This window comes from Corvus kubaryi, unplaced genomic scaffold, assembly GCF_017639235.1.
Source record: "Corvus kubaryi isolate FWS band 111438036 unplaced genomic scaffold, C.kubaryi_AGA036_p1.0 77, whole genome shotgun sequence".
Classification (NCBI taxonomy): domain Eukaryota; kingdom Metazoa; phylum Chordata; class Aves; order Passeriformes; family Corvidae; genus Corvus; species Corvus kubaryi.
In genome coordinates, this window is record NW_024582064.1 from 1,649,719 (window position 1) to 1,666,632 (window position 16,914).

General features: G+C 42.1%; 1 protein-coding gene across 1 annotated transcript; it reads left to right on the forward strand.

Moving 5' to 3' along the window:
• The first annotated feature begins 1,634 nt into the window (after positions 1-1,634).
• Positions 1,635-16,583, forward strand: ELF2 (E74 like ETS transcription factor 2). The gene is made up of 7 exons (XM_042051899.1): positions 1,635-1,770; positions 8,328-8,441; positions 9,407-9,580; positions 10,530-10,616; positions 13,726-13,918; positions 14,302-14,655; positions 14,889-16,583. The coding sequence occupies exons 1-7, from the start codon at positions 1,713-1,715 to the stop codon at positions 15,514-15,516; spliced, it is 1,608 nt and encodes a 535-aa protein (XP_041907833.1). The 5' UTR covers positions 1,635-1,712; the 3' UTR covers positions 15,517-16,583.
• The last annotated feature ends 331 nt before the right edge of the window (positions 16,584-16,914 follow it).

Sequence of the window (16,914 nt, forward strand, 5' to 3'; positions counted from 1 at the left end):
TGCTGGAGAATACAGCAGAGTCCCCTAGTAGAAATATGCTGATGGAAGGAATTCTTGTTAGTACTGCTGTTCCACCTCTCTGAATAACAAAAGCTGATGGGAGCACTCTGCTGTTGGCAAAGCTGGATCTGTCTGAGAGCTTTTTGCCCTCAGAGCTGGCTAGTTGCCTTTTTTATCTATGCTTCTGGATGGAAGGATCTTGGCTGGCAAAATTTTAACACAAACCTACTCCTAGATATCATGGCCTGCATGTGAGAATCAATGATGTCACTTGCAGGTCTTGCTCTTTATCTGATGAGACGATGAACAAATTTAATTCTTTACATCCAGGAATAGGTGACTGCGGTCTACAAAATGCCTGATTTTTCATTTGTGTATTTATTTGTGTACTATGTATTAATATTTGTGTATTATAAATATTATGTATAAATACAGTCATGGAAATGTATTCCAAAAACGTCTTGAGAGTTGTAGTGAAGGAGTAGGATTTGTCAAGAGTTTGAAGCACTGAATTTACCAGCTGGAGGTGATTTTTGCTGGATACTATTTTGTGATTTCAGTGGTGAGGAAAATTGCTTCTAAATTGTTCCTTCTAATCTAGGTCCTAGGACTACTGAAATTTGAGAGGGGAAAAGATTGTGTATTGTCAGATTGCAGCTGGAGCCCTTCACCTTCTTTTAATGGAGCTGTGAAGCTGTTGTGTTCAAGGAAGTCACTGTAGGCAGCAGGTGTTTGCCAGATCCTTGGCTTAACAATGTAGGCCTCCTCAGGAGTATGTGGTGTTAATGAAGGAATTCATGTGTGTAATTTCCATGCATAGCTCTGTGTAAGACATAATAGGCTTTTCTTGGTGCAGCTGCTCTTGGCATGCAGCTCTGAAGTTTTACTCCGGGAGTAATCAGGACAGGGACTTGTTGGGAAGTGTGGAGAGTGTTCTCTGACTGGTGCCTCTGTTCAGGGTCCTGGGAAGTAATGCTGTGGTGTTACTGAAGCAGATTTCTTCAGAGGGGAGTGGATGCAACCCTAAAAAGTGGTGGTTTTTTATTTAAGAGAGCAGTGAAACTTTTTTTTCACTCCACAAGTCTTTTCACAGAATAGATTTGATGAAGGATGGATGGGGCTTCTGGCTAACTGGAATCAGCCCTGTTACTCTAACGGAGATGAGATGGATTGCAGGTACGGAGCACCGAGCTTTTCTGGCGAGTTGTTACTAACACAGGTGCCCCAGGGACCTGTCAAGGAGAAATCATGTTAATGCGTCAGTGGTCGCCTCGGTGAGGACTGTCCGGCTTATCCTGGTACGCGGTCTGCCTCGGTCAGAAAGTGTTACCGGGGCACGGAGGTGCGGGTGGGCGAGGGCTGCGTGGAAATGGAAGGGAAGGCGTTCGCGGCAGTCCGGGGACAGCCGGACTGCGCTGCGTCCTTGCCCTCGGGCGCCTCTGGAGCCGTCCGGGAAGGCGCTGCCTGTGCCGCGGGGCGTCTGGCGCGGCCCGGCGGCTCCCCCCGCCCGCGGGCGGCTCCGCGCTGCGGCGGGAGCCGGCGCGGCACTTCCTGTCTGGGGCGGGCAGCGGAAGGACCGCGCGCGCCGCCCCGCAGGAAGCGCTGCCGCGCGCCGTGGCGGTGACCGCTCCGCCCGCCCGCGAGAGCGCGCTTCGCCGCCGGCCCCTGCGCGCGCCCGCCCGTCAATGTGAAGCCGCTCCGGCAGCGTAAACATGGCGGCGTCCGTGCATGAGGGGCCCACGAACCAGCTCGACCTCCTCATTCGGGCCGGTGAGCTGCGCTGCTCCGGGCCGACGCGGGGTGGGAGCGTGGACGGGCCGGGGCGGGGAAGACACGGCGCACAGCGCGCTCCGGCGGCGGGCGGGAGGCAATGGAGGGCAACCAGGAAGTGATCACCTTGGTAGCGGCCGGCCCGGCGAGCGGCTGGCCCGCGGTACTTGCCTCCCGGCGCGGTTGGCACCACCGCGGCCGCCGTGTCGGGAATTGCGGCGGGGCGCGCGGAGGAGTTTAGTGGGGTTTTGGAGGCTGGGGCGAGAACCAGGAAGTGCGCGAGGCTGTTGTCCTCCCGCCTCCCTTGGCCCTCCCCCTCGCTCCGAGCACTGCCGCCACGCTGTCTGAGCAGGCAGGCCGAGCGTCACCGCACACTGCACGCAGGGCCGCGGCCCGGCCTCCCCGGGTACCGCACACCCGCGCGCGTCCTCCGCTATTCTGCTGCCTGGCCCCCGTGCCCTTTTAAACTCTGCTCTGGCGGCGGGGCGGGAGGAGGCGCTGCCGGCAGGGCCGCGGCCCCACGTGTGCGACGCGGGGGGGCGGTGGCGCCCCCTCCCCCACGCGTGCCGCGTAGCGGAAGCGGCGCGCTCCCCCGGGGCCCCGCGCAGAGGAGGGGCCGCCGCCGCTGGCGGGTGGGGGGCGGCGGCTGCCAATGGGCGCGCGGCGGACACGGGAGTGGCGGCGCGGCGTTGGCGGCGCGTACGGCACCGGAGGAAAGCCGACTGTAAACACGGAAGTGGCCGCGCCGCCGCCGCACGTGGCCGCACCTGCCTGCGGGCGCCCCCGGCGGGCGGGGGAAGGGCGGGCGGTTGCGCCGTCCCGGGCCGAGCTTCCTCTCCGGGCAGCTCCGCGGTCATGGCGGGATGAGGAGGCGCGAGGCCGCGGGAATTCCGTTCCCTGCCGCCGGCCCGTGCAGGTGCCGCGCTTTCTCTGGCCGCTCCTCCGCACCGTCAGACATTGCAGCCCCCGGGTCCAGCCGCTGCCGGGACTCGGGCCGTTTACCTGAGCTGTAGAACTTTTTCGGGGTTGCATTCAGAGACATGCCTGGTTTGGCCTCTTTCCATTTTGTTAAAACTGTCTGACAACAGGATACTCCAGTGATCCCAGCACTTGTCTTAAAGTGTGGTAAAGCCCTGGAGAACGAGCAAGGTTACAACTGACCCAAACCTCAATGCAGTGTCAAGCATTCAGTTCTCCACCGAAGTTGTACCAGATCTGGTTTTATTTTTGCCTTTACAACATGGAGTTCAACTTCTAAAAGTAGTCCTTGGAACCATAAATAGTACAGTGTAGGGCATTATAGGTAATGAATTGTGCAGTAGGTGCACATGAATTTACAGAGAGAGTCAAGCTTAATACTGGCTTTACATTGACATGGCAGTGGGTTTTTACAGGTCTAAAAGTAAATGCTCTGTCGTTTCCTAGTGTATTAAGATACTCTTTTAAAGAGGGCCAAGTCACATTTATTTTATTTAATGTGGAAAAATACCCAGGTTTTTTTTGGGGGGGGGGACCCAAACCTCAGACACGCAAAAATACCCCACTACAAAGCAGTGAAGAACTGTTCTGCTGAGTAACCAGAAGGGGAGTAGGTCCTAAGCATTTGGACACTTGGGTCTATGATGGAGCAATAGCTTCACTTTGCCAGTAGAACACATCTCCGATTTTTGCAGGTTTCACTGCTGCAGATTTCAGTGAGTTGTTTTTTACTTTTGATTGTCCATAAATAAAGAACGTTTAAGTAGTTGATCATTGTGTCAGCACCTTCTTAAGTCACTGTAACTAGATTGCTTGAGAGCCAGCCCTTAGATAAATAATGAATGACCTTTGCATTGCTCTTTCTGGTGTCCTTTGTCATACTGATCTCATTAGCCCAACCAACTTCATTCCTTTTTTTTCCATATTTGCATTGGAGTGAGTGATACCTACGCATGTCTAGTATTCCTGTCATCATACTATCAAGATACCATATCTGTTTATTTAGTTTTGTATGTAGATGATATCACGTGGATTTAAGTGAGGAATTCTTTATCCTAAGGGATTATAATAATTATATGTTGCCTTTTCCCATGGCTGCTGGTTTCAGTGTTGACAAAACTTCAGTGTTTGATAACTGTGGGAAGTAAGAGGAACCAAAGATGTTACTGCTTAGTGTTATCTTAATTGCCAGTTGTAAGAGCAACTCTTAAATGACTTTACAAAGATATGTTTTGGCTTTATAGCTAATATTTGTGTCAATATTGGGCTGATGACATATGGCTCACAGTGAAACAAGTGTTTTGAGATGGTTGCTCTCATCTTTGTTATTGATTTGCCTTATGCAGTGGGTTAGGCATAATCCTTAAATTTTGTGCAGCTGAGAGTGTGGAAAAGAGCCAGGCGTAGGGAAATACTAAAAATCCAAGGAATTATTTTTCAGTTTCTGAATAAATATCCACCATAAAACAAGCAGTAAACTGAGAATGCTTTCTTTTCCAGTCAAGTTTTGCATACAGAAAGATTTCTGGATATTACCTATAGAGGCAATTCAACTGCTTTTAATTAAGATGTAGCTTAAGCACTGTTACTTCCACTGCTGTTTTTAAATGCTGAAATAAAACAAGCATGTGAACAAGCATTAAAATAAACTTTAATGTGGTTTGTTAGTGTATGTGTAGTCACTCTTGACTGAGTTCCATGCTTGGAATTGTGAATTCTTCATTAAAATCTTGCTTTGGTTGCCTGATAGTATTAAAGGGTAAGCTATTGCAGGTGCTGCAGTTAAGTGTTGGCCTTGTAAATGCAGACACTGATAGCACTTCAGGTTGAAGGGGGGGGAGAGGAGAGCTGTACTGCAGTGCAAAAGAGTACCATTTTGAAAATTTCAGTCTGCTTTTTTCATCTCATAAATTTCTTTCATTAATTTTGTTCCAAATGGATATGTTGCCACTGTTTTTTTCTGTAAAGCTGAAGTACAGCCCTGTCAGACTTAATTTTACCAAGGTTGGTATTTTGTAACAGTTGTTGAGAACCTTGAATAATCTATAGTACACACTATTTGGGTAGAAAGTGGAGCTAGAAGGCATTAGGCCAACAGTGAAGATAGACATCAACTAGCCTAGTTATCTATTTACACTTTAGATTTGAAATTGTTTTCTAAGATTTTTTTTTTTTTTTTAATAGATAAAAAATTTTTAATGAAATCTTTTAAAATAAAGTGCCACGGACTTAGATTTTGTCATAAAAGCAGTAAGATGAGATTTGGGTTAAAAGAATGGAAGATAAGTGGTGGTATTAGCTCTGATGTGTTCTCGATCAGTAAATGGCAGTTCTCATGTTACTCAGTTACCAAAGTCTGGAAAATTTACTGTCATCCACATAAACTACTTTGCTTCATTTGGGCAAGTGACAGTTCTTCCTGAAATGATTGCATAATATAACAGCTACACCTTACATTGTTTACTCAAACAGTACGGTCTGTTTTAGCTTTGGGGTCTTGCTTATAGTTGATAGCATAAATATAATAGAAATAGAATTGGGCATTTTTAGAGAAATGGGTGGTACACTTCAGTCTGTGATTAGAAATGTTTCTGCCCATTGTGATACTTGTGTATCAAAGTGTTGGAAAGTTGTGGTTTTTTTAATTGTGGAAGCCTACTCCTTTGGTTTGCTTTTAGCCCCATCTTTATTGTGAGAAGTGTTACCAAGTGTTGTGATACAAATGTAATTTAGTTGATGACACTTGATCAAGTCATCTGCAAGAAGAGCCGCCTGGTTTTTTTCTGGTCCCATCCCCTCTCTGCGAGAGCTTGTTCCCCTACTTCATCTTTCATGATGTGTTTTTTATCTGTATTTTTCGATATCATGTCTTCTATCTGAGCATTCTGACATACTGTCTTCTGTTAGACATTTTCTAGTGTGTCAGAAAGATACTTCACATAAATTTGTGTTGAGGTACAAATTTCTGCTTTTTTATTCCTACTGTATTGGCGCAGTAACATTGCCTGTAAGCAAATGCAAACTCATGATGTTCATTGGGTAAGCAAATAAATTCCTCTGAGGCTAAAACCATGTACTGGTTAAAGGACAATTAGCTAACTGGGAAGACTTGAAACTTGGTAATAGAACTGAATTTAGTAAGTGTTTTAATAGCTGTCCTTTTGGCAATGCTAGGTTAGTTTGTTAGCTGTCATGATAGACAGACAGCATGTGTTGTTCGAGCCAAAGCCAGAAGTGTTACTATTTTTTGCTTGATATTTTTTAGGTGACAGTTTTAGTGGAGTCCCAAGTAGCTCACACTGGAAAAGCATCTGTGAAGTGTGTATTTTCCAGCGTCAGAGGCTTTTGTGGAGTAGATAATGCTGTTTTTATTGGAAATGGAAGGGTTGCTTAGGGGAGAGGTCGAGTGACTCCTTTGCTCTGCTGTTAGGTTTTGCAGTCTTAGTCCCTAATGCTGGTTGTATTTCCTTTCTCTCCACTCTGGTCCTTCAGCAGAATGCCCTAGTACTGGAAAACTACATAGATGGCTTCCTGCTGTCTTTCTTGCCTTGTTCCTGCCCTCTGCTAAGTACCTCTTAGTTGTGATGCAGCATCTAAACTGTTCCCTGTAGGAAAATTTTGTATACTTTTAAGCATTTAGGAATAGTGAATTCAGTACCCTCTTACAATTGAAATTTGTCAACTTCTTTACGAAAGTCCTTCTTATACTGAACCTAATGGCACAGAAGCAGCTATTTGATTAGAGAAGCTTTGCTGACATGCTTTGAATCTTATTGCATGCATTAGAATAATAACATAGTAAATACTGATTCAGACTTTCTAATTTCAGTACTGTTGTAGAATTGATACATTTTTAACGACTATCTGAATATTGTTCCTGTATTTTGATAATCAATCAGTGAAAATTTTTATGAGGTAGATGAGGGAAACTTAGTCATCAATTTCTGTGCAACTGAAACTTTTATTTAGAATGAGAAATGTTTAGGCAGAGGGTTTCCTGCAGGGCTACTCTGTTACAGTGCAGGTGGTCAGCCTCTGACTTTGGATATGCCCAAACAGCTGTTTGGGAAGGAAACACTTGGCTGAGCATGGGGAGCATTCAGGGTTTGGAGCTGGGGAAAGGGCTCACAGTGCAAAATTCGTGCTGGTTGCCACTGGTTATCCAAGGAACAGAGTGCACAGTAAAGACCCTTTCCTGATTTTCCTGTGCTCTTAGGTAGGCTTTTATTGTTCACAGCCTGGGGTGAAGCAGTGTTGGAATGTCAGCTGTAACAGGCATCTACTATTCCAAAAGATAAAGCCCTCTAAATAGCATCCCAGGCCATAGCTAATAGGCTGTGGTGGGAATCCCATCAACCAGACATCAGGTGGGCAGCAGGCTGGTTCAGCAGGAACTTTCAGTCACCCGTAATTTTGCATTTGTGCATCTTCCACATTTCATCCACTTTCAGATTCTGGTTGGTATGTTTAATCTGCTGGCTAGTAGGTTTTTCAAGTTTTTAATCCCTGGATTTGAAAAAACTGCAGTATGCTGGAAGGCTTTTACACCCTTGTGAGCCTGCAGGGAATCAGTGTGTATCTGGTGTTTCCTTAAGTCAGAAGCAGCTCTGGCATTATTTTTCCCTGCTTTTCACTAAACAAACCTTGAGTTATTTCTTAGATGTTTTCAGTAACAACATAGGTGCCTCGAAGTTTTCATAGAGAATTATTCCCAAATCCTCTTTAGTTCTGTGATACTGGAGATAGGTGACTCTGCTTAGGCTAAAGATAGCTCTCCTGGTTGCTGGCTGCCTTGCTGGAGTGGTTTAGCTTAGAGCAGATGGCCATAAATGGAAAGAGCAACTGGAGAGAGCCAGTTACCTTGGCCAGAGTGTGGATAATTGGCAACAGGTGCTTCTGCAGTCACCACTTTTCAAAACCTTTACAAGGGTGAGGAATATGGAGTTAGCTGTGAATAGAATTGTAGTTTTACATGATATGTTGGGGGTTTTTTAGTGTTGCTGCTGTGTTCAAGGTGCTGTGATCTGCACTGCATCAAACTTACCTGTGCTCTCTTGAAGTTGCATTATTTTTGATTAATTAGTTTTCCTAAACTTTCAGAACTTGAAAAAAGAGCTGCTTTTACCTTCTTCCCTTAGTTTTTGCATAAAAGCACACCCTTTATACTCTTTGTTGTGCTTTGTGGTTTTTTTTAACAACCAAGCTGCTAAAACAAACTCACAATTATTTTGAATGTCAGAAATCAAAACAGGATTTATGTTTTAGAAATTAATCTTATATCTATATACATATCTATATATATATATATATATGCATACATAGATGCATATATGTATATATTTATCCAATAGACTGAAAATTTTAAGAGAGGTGACCTTTAGGTCAGTGTCCTTTAGGAGCAGTGTCAGTTCTGCTTGTCTTGTGTCTTCCCTAAATATTTCTGTTGATGGGAAGGTATAAAAGGTGTGAAGACATCTGATAATCTTGTGTTTTTCATGTTAGAGAAGTACAGTTGTACAGGGATACATGTGGACTTTTATAAGTAACCTGTTCTCACATTTTTTTGTATCCTTCTGCAGTGGAAGCATCAGTTCATGGCAGTAATGTGCACTGCACAGATAAGACAATTGAAGCTGCAGAGGCCTTGCTTCATATGGAGTCTCCTACCTGCCTGAGAGATGCCAGGAGTCCTGGTATGTCAGCCACAGTCTCTGCTCTGGGAGCCATTTCTCCTCCTACTAATGAGTAAAACAAGCAAAGTGGGAAACCTATGTCTGTGGAGAGCTGTATGCTGTTTAAAACAATTGCCTTCATATTTAAAAACTACTGATTTGTTTTGAGTTTTCCATGATTTCTCCACCCTGCAACAAATATACTTACAGATTAAATAATTTATCTGAGAGGGGTTGTTGGAAAGAGATAGCTGAGTAACTACATATTTAAAATTAATTTTTCCCCCTAAACATCACAGCATACTTTTTCACTGTGCAGGTGACAGAGCTCTGGCACAGATTGACCAGAGAGGCCATGGAGACTCCATCCTTGGAGATATTAAAAAGTACAGGATCCTGGGCAGCTAGTTCTAGGTGGCCCAGCTTGAGCAAGGAGTTGGACCAGATCCCCTTCTAACCCCAGCCATTCTGGGTTCTGTGAATCTGACATTTTAGATTGCAAGAATAGTTACTTTAAGGGAAAAGTATTTCTATTCATCTTTCTATTTTAGAAAGCATACCTGAAAACAATGTGTTGCAAAGTGTTAACAGTCTAAAAAACCAAACCTTAATGCTGATGATTACTTTAACTGGTGTCCCTTCTGAAGTTACTTAATATATGTTGGATGAAATGGTCAAGCTGAAATGCAAAGACTACAAAATAGGAAATGGAGATCAGAGTAATGATCAAAGATGAAGCTCTAATTTGTTTAAATTAAAGTTGAGTTTAGTTCTGCAGAATATTGGTGTGATACCTTTTTTTGCCTAAAACTACTGACAAGTGTGCATGTTTTGGGGAGTTGGATTGATTTTCAAGGTGACAGGATTTTGGAGCAGAAACTTGCTACACCATTGCATATGCTTTGTTTAAAATAATTTTATGTAAGCTACATTAAAATAATTAGGTAGAAACTTCATCTGATACTCTTTTTTTTCTTCTCTTGTAGTGGAAGTTTTTGTCCCTCCTTGTGTGTCCACCCCAGAATTTATCCATGCAGCCATGAGACCTGATGTGATCACAGAAACCGTGGTGGAAGTATCAACAGAGGAATCTGAACAAATGGACGTATCTTCTGTTCCAACTTCCCCTGATATCCATGAACCAATGAAAAAGAAAAAGGGTACATACAGCTTTTCATAGGAGCAAGCTCATGTTTACTTCTGTTGTTCACTGCCATGGATGTTACAGTTGATACAGGGGAGGATGCATTGGATGGTCTGATCTCTTTGCTCATACAAACAGATTGATGGGAGTCTGAAATGTGAGTTCTTAGAAAATGGGTCTGCAACAAGAAAAAAGAAGGAGCAGGAGAATGAGCTTTGACAAGCCATAAAGGAAGATGGTGTCTGTGTTGTGTATTTTAACACAAAGTGGAGGATGGATAGAGGATTCAAAGAGGACTTCTGTGGTGGGTAACCACTGATGTCTGAAATATGGTTATATTTGGAGAGACGGTAGACTTGGGGTTCATGCAATGAAGCAACAGGGTAAATACTAACTTAAAAAAACATAAGTCAGTTTACAGAATCATTGTAAGATCTTTGTGAAATTTTTGTCTTTTGCATTTAATTGGCGTGTCTTGGAGGAGAAACAATTCAGAACAGTGTTTGGTTTCTAAGCATTTTGCTATCAAATGAGAGGTTGGCACCTGGTAATGTTGTTCTAGTCTAGCAGTTTTGTTAAAGGCATCAGTACAGTTCATAACTTTAGGAATATTGATTTAATAGAGTTTCCAGACATGCTGAGATGGTATATATACTTGTAATTTAGAGGGAAACAAGTGCAATGTAGTGATAAAGTGATATAAATCCAAGATCTGTGAGTCTTAGATTTAATAAAAATGCACATTAACTTGTCTGCAATTGAGTTGAATCTGCCTATGAAGTAAGCAACCCAAGGATAATTAAACTGGAAGTGCAGTAGTAATCTAAGAATCTAAGTTTATCCATACCTTTAGCAAGGAAACAGCAGGGGAAAAATACACAGACTGCTTTTTTCAGCAAAGGCAAACTATAAAATTCTACTCTGCATGTGATTAATACTTCCTTTTCCCCATGTTTTATGTGCAGCTGGCCGTAAACCCAAGACCCAGCAATCATCTTTATCTGATGGGTCTCCAGATCTAGGTATAAAGAAGAAACCTAGAGAAGGCAAAGGTATATTTTTCCTTTTATTGACTCTTTAAAAATAAGCAGGGTATGTGTATGGTATTTATCACAGGAAATTTACAGATTTTAAAAATTGTATGGATGAGATTGTACTGACTTTATTCAATGTCTTCAAATTTGTTTGTACAAGATCTAGCACAAGGATGTATGCTCTAGGAGTCTCCTCTAGAACCCTCCTCAGTTAATAGTCTTTCCCACTTTATATTTGCTTTGCTTTGTGGTTATTGACGTGTGATGTCTTTTGTGTTGTGTATCAGCTTAGTGCTACACATACAATTCTTTAAGCTACTGCTGTAAGACTTGCTCTCAAGTAGAGGCAGCACATGAGCATTTAGAAAGGTGATTGTTGGAAATACGATTTCTTAGTTGACTGACAAACTTCAGTGGGAAGTTCCTTGACTAATAGGTTCCAGTTAGTTTAAGGGGAAAAATAAATGGTGATGTGTTTCTGTATTGGTTGAGTGGAGGATTATGTGCAGGAGAGTTCTACTTCCCTAATGTTTCTCCTGATAAATAGAGGTTCCTTTCTTGAACTCCAAGCCCCTACTATTCATTCAGCAAGAAGACAGATTGGGACAGTTGCTCACAGGTTACCTTTGAGGTGGCATGCAGCGTATCAGCTCTTCCCCTGGCTACAGGTGAAAAATCTGGATCTCTTCTCCACCTAGTGCACTGAAAAGTTGTTTGGAGATGTTGCTATAGCTGGGAATAACAAAGTTTAGTGACTTGGAGTGGCAACATGCTAGCTGAAAGAGCTCCTCTATTACTTTAAGATTTGTTTGAAAGCAAGGTCTCTGCTGTTCACATAATACCTTATCTGGCTAGAGCTCCAGAGTCATCATGTCAGTAGGGCAGGGAAGAATGACTTCATGGAGATGTTTGCTCATGAAAACCAGTGCAAACTCTAATTAAACTTCCCTGCAGTGCCCACAGTTGCCCACAGATTTGGTGTAGCAGTGGACTTCAGTGGAGATGACAGATTTTGTATCTGCTATATTGAAAAATACCTCTTGTAGCCTTCTTGAACCCTTACTTTTCTTTCTATTTCAGATTTTAGTATTACAGCTTTCCATGACCTGAATAGTACTTTCTGGTTGTCCCAGGTCCTAGTTTCCTGCACAAATAATTTGAAAAGGGAGGCCTGTATTTCTCTCTGTTCTCATTTTTGTGCTGGTGATTTCAACTCTATAGCTTCTTGTTTTATGAAGTGGGAGATGATACTGCTTTGTGGTTTTTGGGGGACTTTTTAGCTTTCTTTTAAATTTATTTTATTTCTATGGCCCTTCCTAATGACCTACATATGTCTCTTTTTCTCTTGAAGTATCTCATTCCATATTTTATACTACAACTGCAATAAATTAATTTCTGTTCTTGATGTCCTGCAAAATATTTTGTTAACTGGATTTAATTTTTGTTACTTATTTTAAAAAATTACTTGCAAAGGTAGGCTATTTCATATGCAGCATGTTTTTGGAAAACCAGGTATTATTCTGCAGTTCAGTACTATCAGAATTAAGTCATGGAGGAGGAGATGGTGCACATTTGGAAAGGGGATCCCTTGTTGGCATTCCTTCCTTTGTGCATTCTGGGTACTTTCTGGTGCAAAGTGAGGCAGCTGTAAATCTGATTTAATTGTGTCCTACAGTTTATTTCTTCTCTTGAAGTTCCTGTTTGCTTTCTAATCCTGAAGCCCACTTACATTGTTGCAAAATATCTATTGCAGACCTACAGCATTTGGTGGTCGACCCAGAAATTCTCCTTCTAAGGAGCTAAGGAATAAAACCCCAGGGATTAATTCCCTAAAATCTAGGATGATTTAAAAATTCTTGAGTTCTCTTGTTGACTGGTTCCTCACATAGGTCTTATTCAAATATCTCTGAAATCTAGTTGGGTTTTGGTAGTCAACTTAGTGTCGTTTGGAGCCCATTGTAAAGTACAGTTTTTATCTTTGAGGTGTTTTTCCGGAAGATGGAACCTGTGATCTTCCCTATCCTTTGAGGTTTTCAAAGATAGCTGACTTCTCAAAATCTGCAACAGTGGTCTTCAATCTGCCTTAATTTATTTTAATTATCTTTGCATGGCATAACAAGTGCTGTGCTAGGGCTTTAAATCTCAGGAATTATTGCCCTTTTTTCACCCACACACAAAAATATAATTTGGTCCATGTCCTTGGAGGTAAATAATTGTTATTAATGTTCTGAGGTAATTGTCCTTGTGGATCTGTCTTAGTTCTCCCTTCTCAGAAACTTGAGGAGTCTTCCCCAGCTGTACAAATTGGAATGTGATCTGCTCTTTTTCTTTGGCATCTCTTCCTCTTTTCCTAGATGCACATGGTCTGGTCAGAATGCAGACGGACCCTGTGTTACATTCTGTGGCATCCTGATAGTCACTGGCACAAACCCCTTCTTGGGGATTCTCCAGTGAAGATGGTACACCTCTTGAATACCTGACAAGTGCATTAAATTCTTTAGCCTGACTTCATTTTATAACCCCCTGATTACAGAAGAGTACATGGGATTTCTGCCCTGTTCAAGAAGTTGGACTGGCTTTGCACCTAGAAGGATGTTGGTCACTCCACAACATATTTGGGAAGGATCAGAACATGGGGCTGTCACCAGTTAGTGTGAGAGCCCCAGATGCTGGACAAACTTAACCACAGTTGAGATGGTTTGTTGCTGCAGGTTGTATGCCTTTTAAAAATTACGTATTTATTTTCTCCTGTCCTTCAGTGTCATAAAATATAATGGCATTTTCATGCCCTGTTTAATCAAATATGAGAAGAAAATTCTGAGTGCTCGTCCTGCTGAATAGATAGGTACTGACTTGGAACACCCTCCCATACTTCTTTTCAAGAACTGAAGAATGGGTGTTGAACAGGCTCCTGTGCTGTATAGCAGATCACTTGGATCAACTCCTTTCAGAATGTAAATATTTATGGAAATGTCAATAAACTTAACAGAATGAATGAATATATGCTGGTTACATCCTCTGTGTAACATTGCTTGTAACGCAGGTCATGAAGAGTCACCTAAATATGGAGAACTTTCTGTTATCTTTAAAAGTGGCTTTCTAACACACGAATGCTTTCTGATTATAGGAAATACAACGTACTTATGGGAGTTCCTTTTGGACCTTCTTCAGGACAAAAATACATGTCCTCGATATATTAAATGGACTCAGAGAGAGAAGGGAATCTTTAAACTTGTGGATTCAAAAGCTGTCTCCAGACTCTGGGGAAAACACAAAAACAAACCTGACATGAACTATGAGACTATGGGAAGAGCTCTGAGGTAAAAATTTTTAGATTCTGAAGTTACCTACTACAGTTTAAAATCTGATTCTTAATTTTGCCCATAGAAATATAACCGTTCTGAAATTTTAAAAACTTTACCCTCTTGCAGATTTAGCCTTCAGTCTTGCAGTCCCTATAACTTTTTATGTTACCAATAAATTTGCAATTTTAATTTCTGAAGTATATATTTGAAAGGTCAGATTTTTTTCAGGTAGATCCCTCAGATCCTTTGCCAGTGTGTGTTCTCACAGCTTCTTTCCATACCTCCTTTTATCATAGATTTTACTGTGATTACTTCAGGTTTTCTTGTTAGCACAGATTGAGATTTTCTTTAAAATCTGTCACTATGTTGCTTACTACTTAATTGTACTTTCCTTGCAGATACTACTATCAAAGAGGAATCCTGGCAAAAGTTGAGGGACAGAGGCTTGTATATCAGTTTAAGGAGATGCCAAAAAATATAGTTGTCATAGATGATGACAAAAGTGAGTCCTGCAATGAGGATTTGTCAATATCTACAGATGAAAAGTCCCTGGAAAGAGTGTCTTTATCTGCAGAAAACCTTTTAAAAGCAGCACCCTCTGCACGTGGAGGAAAAAATTCCTCTCAGTTAAGCTGTACCAGAACAGAAAAAGCAGTCACCAGAGTTGTGAATATTGCCTCATCAGCTCATGACACATCCTCATCTCGTCCTTCTACTACCACTGCTACTGTCCCAGCAACAACACCTCCCAGGTTTGTGTTAATGGGGCTGTTAAATTTCCAAAGTCCTATTGCTAGATGTGCAAAAGGTTTGGGAGTAGGTTCTTTGCTTGCTGGTTTGGCTTTTTCATTTTTTTGTTGTGATATGGTTTGGTTTAGTTTTTTTTCAGAACCAACTAAAAATCTGTCTCTCTTAGAATTGTCTGTCCTTGTCATCTGTAAGGATGCCCTGTGTTTTGGCCTAAACACACACATTTATTTTGTAGGACTGTTCGTGTGGCAATGCAAGTGCCCGTTGTCATGACCTCTCTGGGACAGAAAATCTCAACGGTGGCAGTGCAGTCAGTAAATGCAGGGTCACCGTTAATAACCAACACAAGTCCAACCACAGCAACAACTCCAAAGGTAGTAATCCAGACAATCCCTACTGTGATGCCAGCCTCTGCTGAAAATGGAGACAAAATCACAATGCAGCCCGCCAAAATCATCACAATCCCTGCCACACAACTCACACAGTGTCAGTTGCAAACAAAAACGGGCCTGTCTGGGTCAGGAAGTATCAACATTGTGGGAGCCCCATTGGCTGTTAGAGCACTAACTCCAGTGTCTATAGCTCATGGGACACCAGTAATGAGACTATCGATGCCTGCTCAGCAGACCTCTGGCCAGACTCCTCCCAGGGTGATTAGTGCAGTTCTCAAAGGTCCAGAAGTTAAATCGGACACAGCAGCTTCAAAACAGGAATGTGAAGTGAAAACACTGCAGCTGGTAAAAGAAGAGAAGCCAGCAGATGGAAGCAAGACTGTGACCCACGTAGTAGTAGTTAGCACACCCTCAGCTATTGCCCTTCCTGTAACAATGAAAACAGAAGGAATCATCACATGCGAGAAATGAAGAATAGGTTTCTTCCAGCATGGACTTCTGACTGTTACGGTTTTGAATATACTGACATAATTGGGGGAGGGATGTAGATGGCTATCACCAAGTCATAAAGGAGAGTTTTGGAATGTTAATAAACATGCATATGTTGAAGACTTACTGGAAAAAAAATTATTTTCCTGTGTTTCAGTGGGAATTAAACCACATTGATATGCAGTTAAAAACTGCCTCTTCCAGTTGGGAAACAGCTGAACCTATGGAGAAGGAAAGAGGGGCTGAAAAGGGACCAAACAATTTCACTACGCTACTGGTTACCAAGTTACACTAAGACCTGAAACACTAAGAGAGAGCTGTGTGAGAGGTTTGCCTTGGTTTTTAGTTTTCATTGTTACGCAAATGGCAAAATTGATGTATTTTTTCTGCATACCAGCGATTACTACTGTGTGCCCACAGTACTCAACTGGTGCTATGTGAAAAACTATGCTACTAGGTATTGTAGGAAGTGAAATAAAGGAGATTAAAGAACTTCTAAAAGAAGACAGAGGCCTAGAGGGATTTTTGTATCATACAGCTTAAGCAGGTTCAAATTGAAAGCCTTAGACTGATTTTCAGTTATCTTTCTTGAAATAAGCTAATGGCTTGTTTGTGTAAAGCTTTTTTTATTAAAACAAATTTTTTAAAGACCTTGTACCTAGCACAGTATTGTTATAGAATGACATGTAACATATTTTGTATGGTAGTTAAAAGTCTGTCTAAATTTCTTAATCGTGGACAAAGTAGCAGCAGGTTTTCTGCCTTCTGCTGTACCATGCCTGTATCTCTCACTTAGCCTTGACATCTGTGCATACATTTCAGTTTCAGCTCTACTCTCACTTCAAAGGTCACACCCAGCATGAGCTTTTGTCAGGTAGTTCTAAACCTGTACATTTTTTTTTAGTTGAAGTTAAGAGGGAAGTACCAGTGTTCAGAACGAACTATAATAGTTTGTATATTCAACGTTTGAAGTATATTCTATTTTGTTGTACTCTTGTTTCAAAAGTGTATTCAAGTAGGTTTTACTGAAATACAGAAAGAAAATTTAATGGTGTTTGGTCTGCTTTTTATTTTTTCCTTCTTCCTTTCTACTAACCTGTTAACCTTCTTTTTTTATTTGAAATCTTCCAGGCATTTATTCTAATATAGATGATACAGTGTGAAATTTTGGGACTCCTCACTGCTTCAAAGGGCTGACCAGCTCGCTCACTCAGTTGTTTAAATACCTGTGAAGCTTGCTGTAGCTGATGAGGTAGCTTCTGACAGGAGTCTAGTTCTTCCACTTTTCAGCATGGTGAGCACACATATGAGCTCTGTGAACTACCTAGCTGCTCCTCCAGCTACACCAGATATTAGCTCCATATTTCCAGTCCATGTGCA

What these genes read in the sequence shown, in the direction of transcription:
- ELF2 (XM_042051899.1), top strand. Translation starts at nt 1,713, where the DNA reads ATGGCGGCGTCCGTGCATGAGGGGCCCACGAACCAGCTCGACCTCCTC. An exon ending in GAAACCTAGAGAAGGCAAAG is followed by an intron (nt 10,617 to 13,725) that starts GTATATTTTTCC and finishes TTCTGATTATAG; the next exon opens with GAAATACAACGTACTTATGG. An exon ending in ACTATGGGAAGAGCTCTGAG is followed by an intron (nt 13,919 to 14,301) that starts GTAAAAATTTTT and finishes CTTTCCTTGCAG; the next exon opens with ATACTACTATCAAAGAGGAA.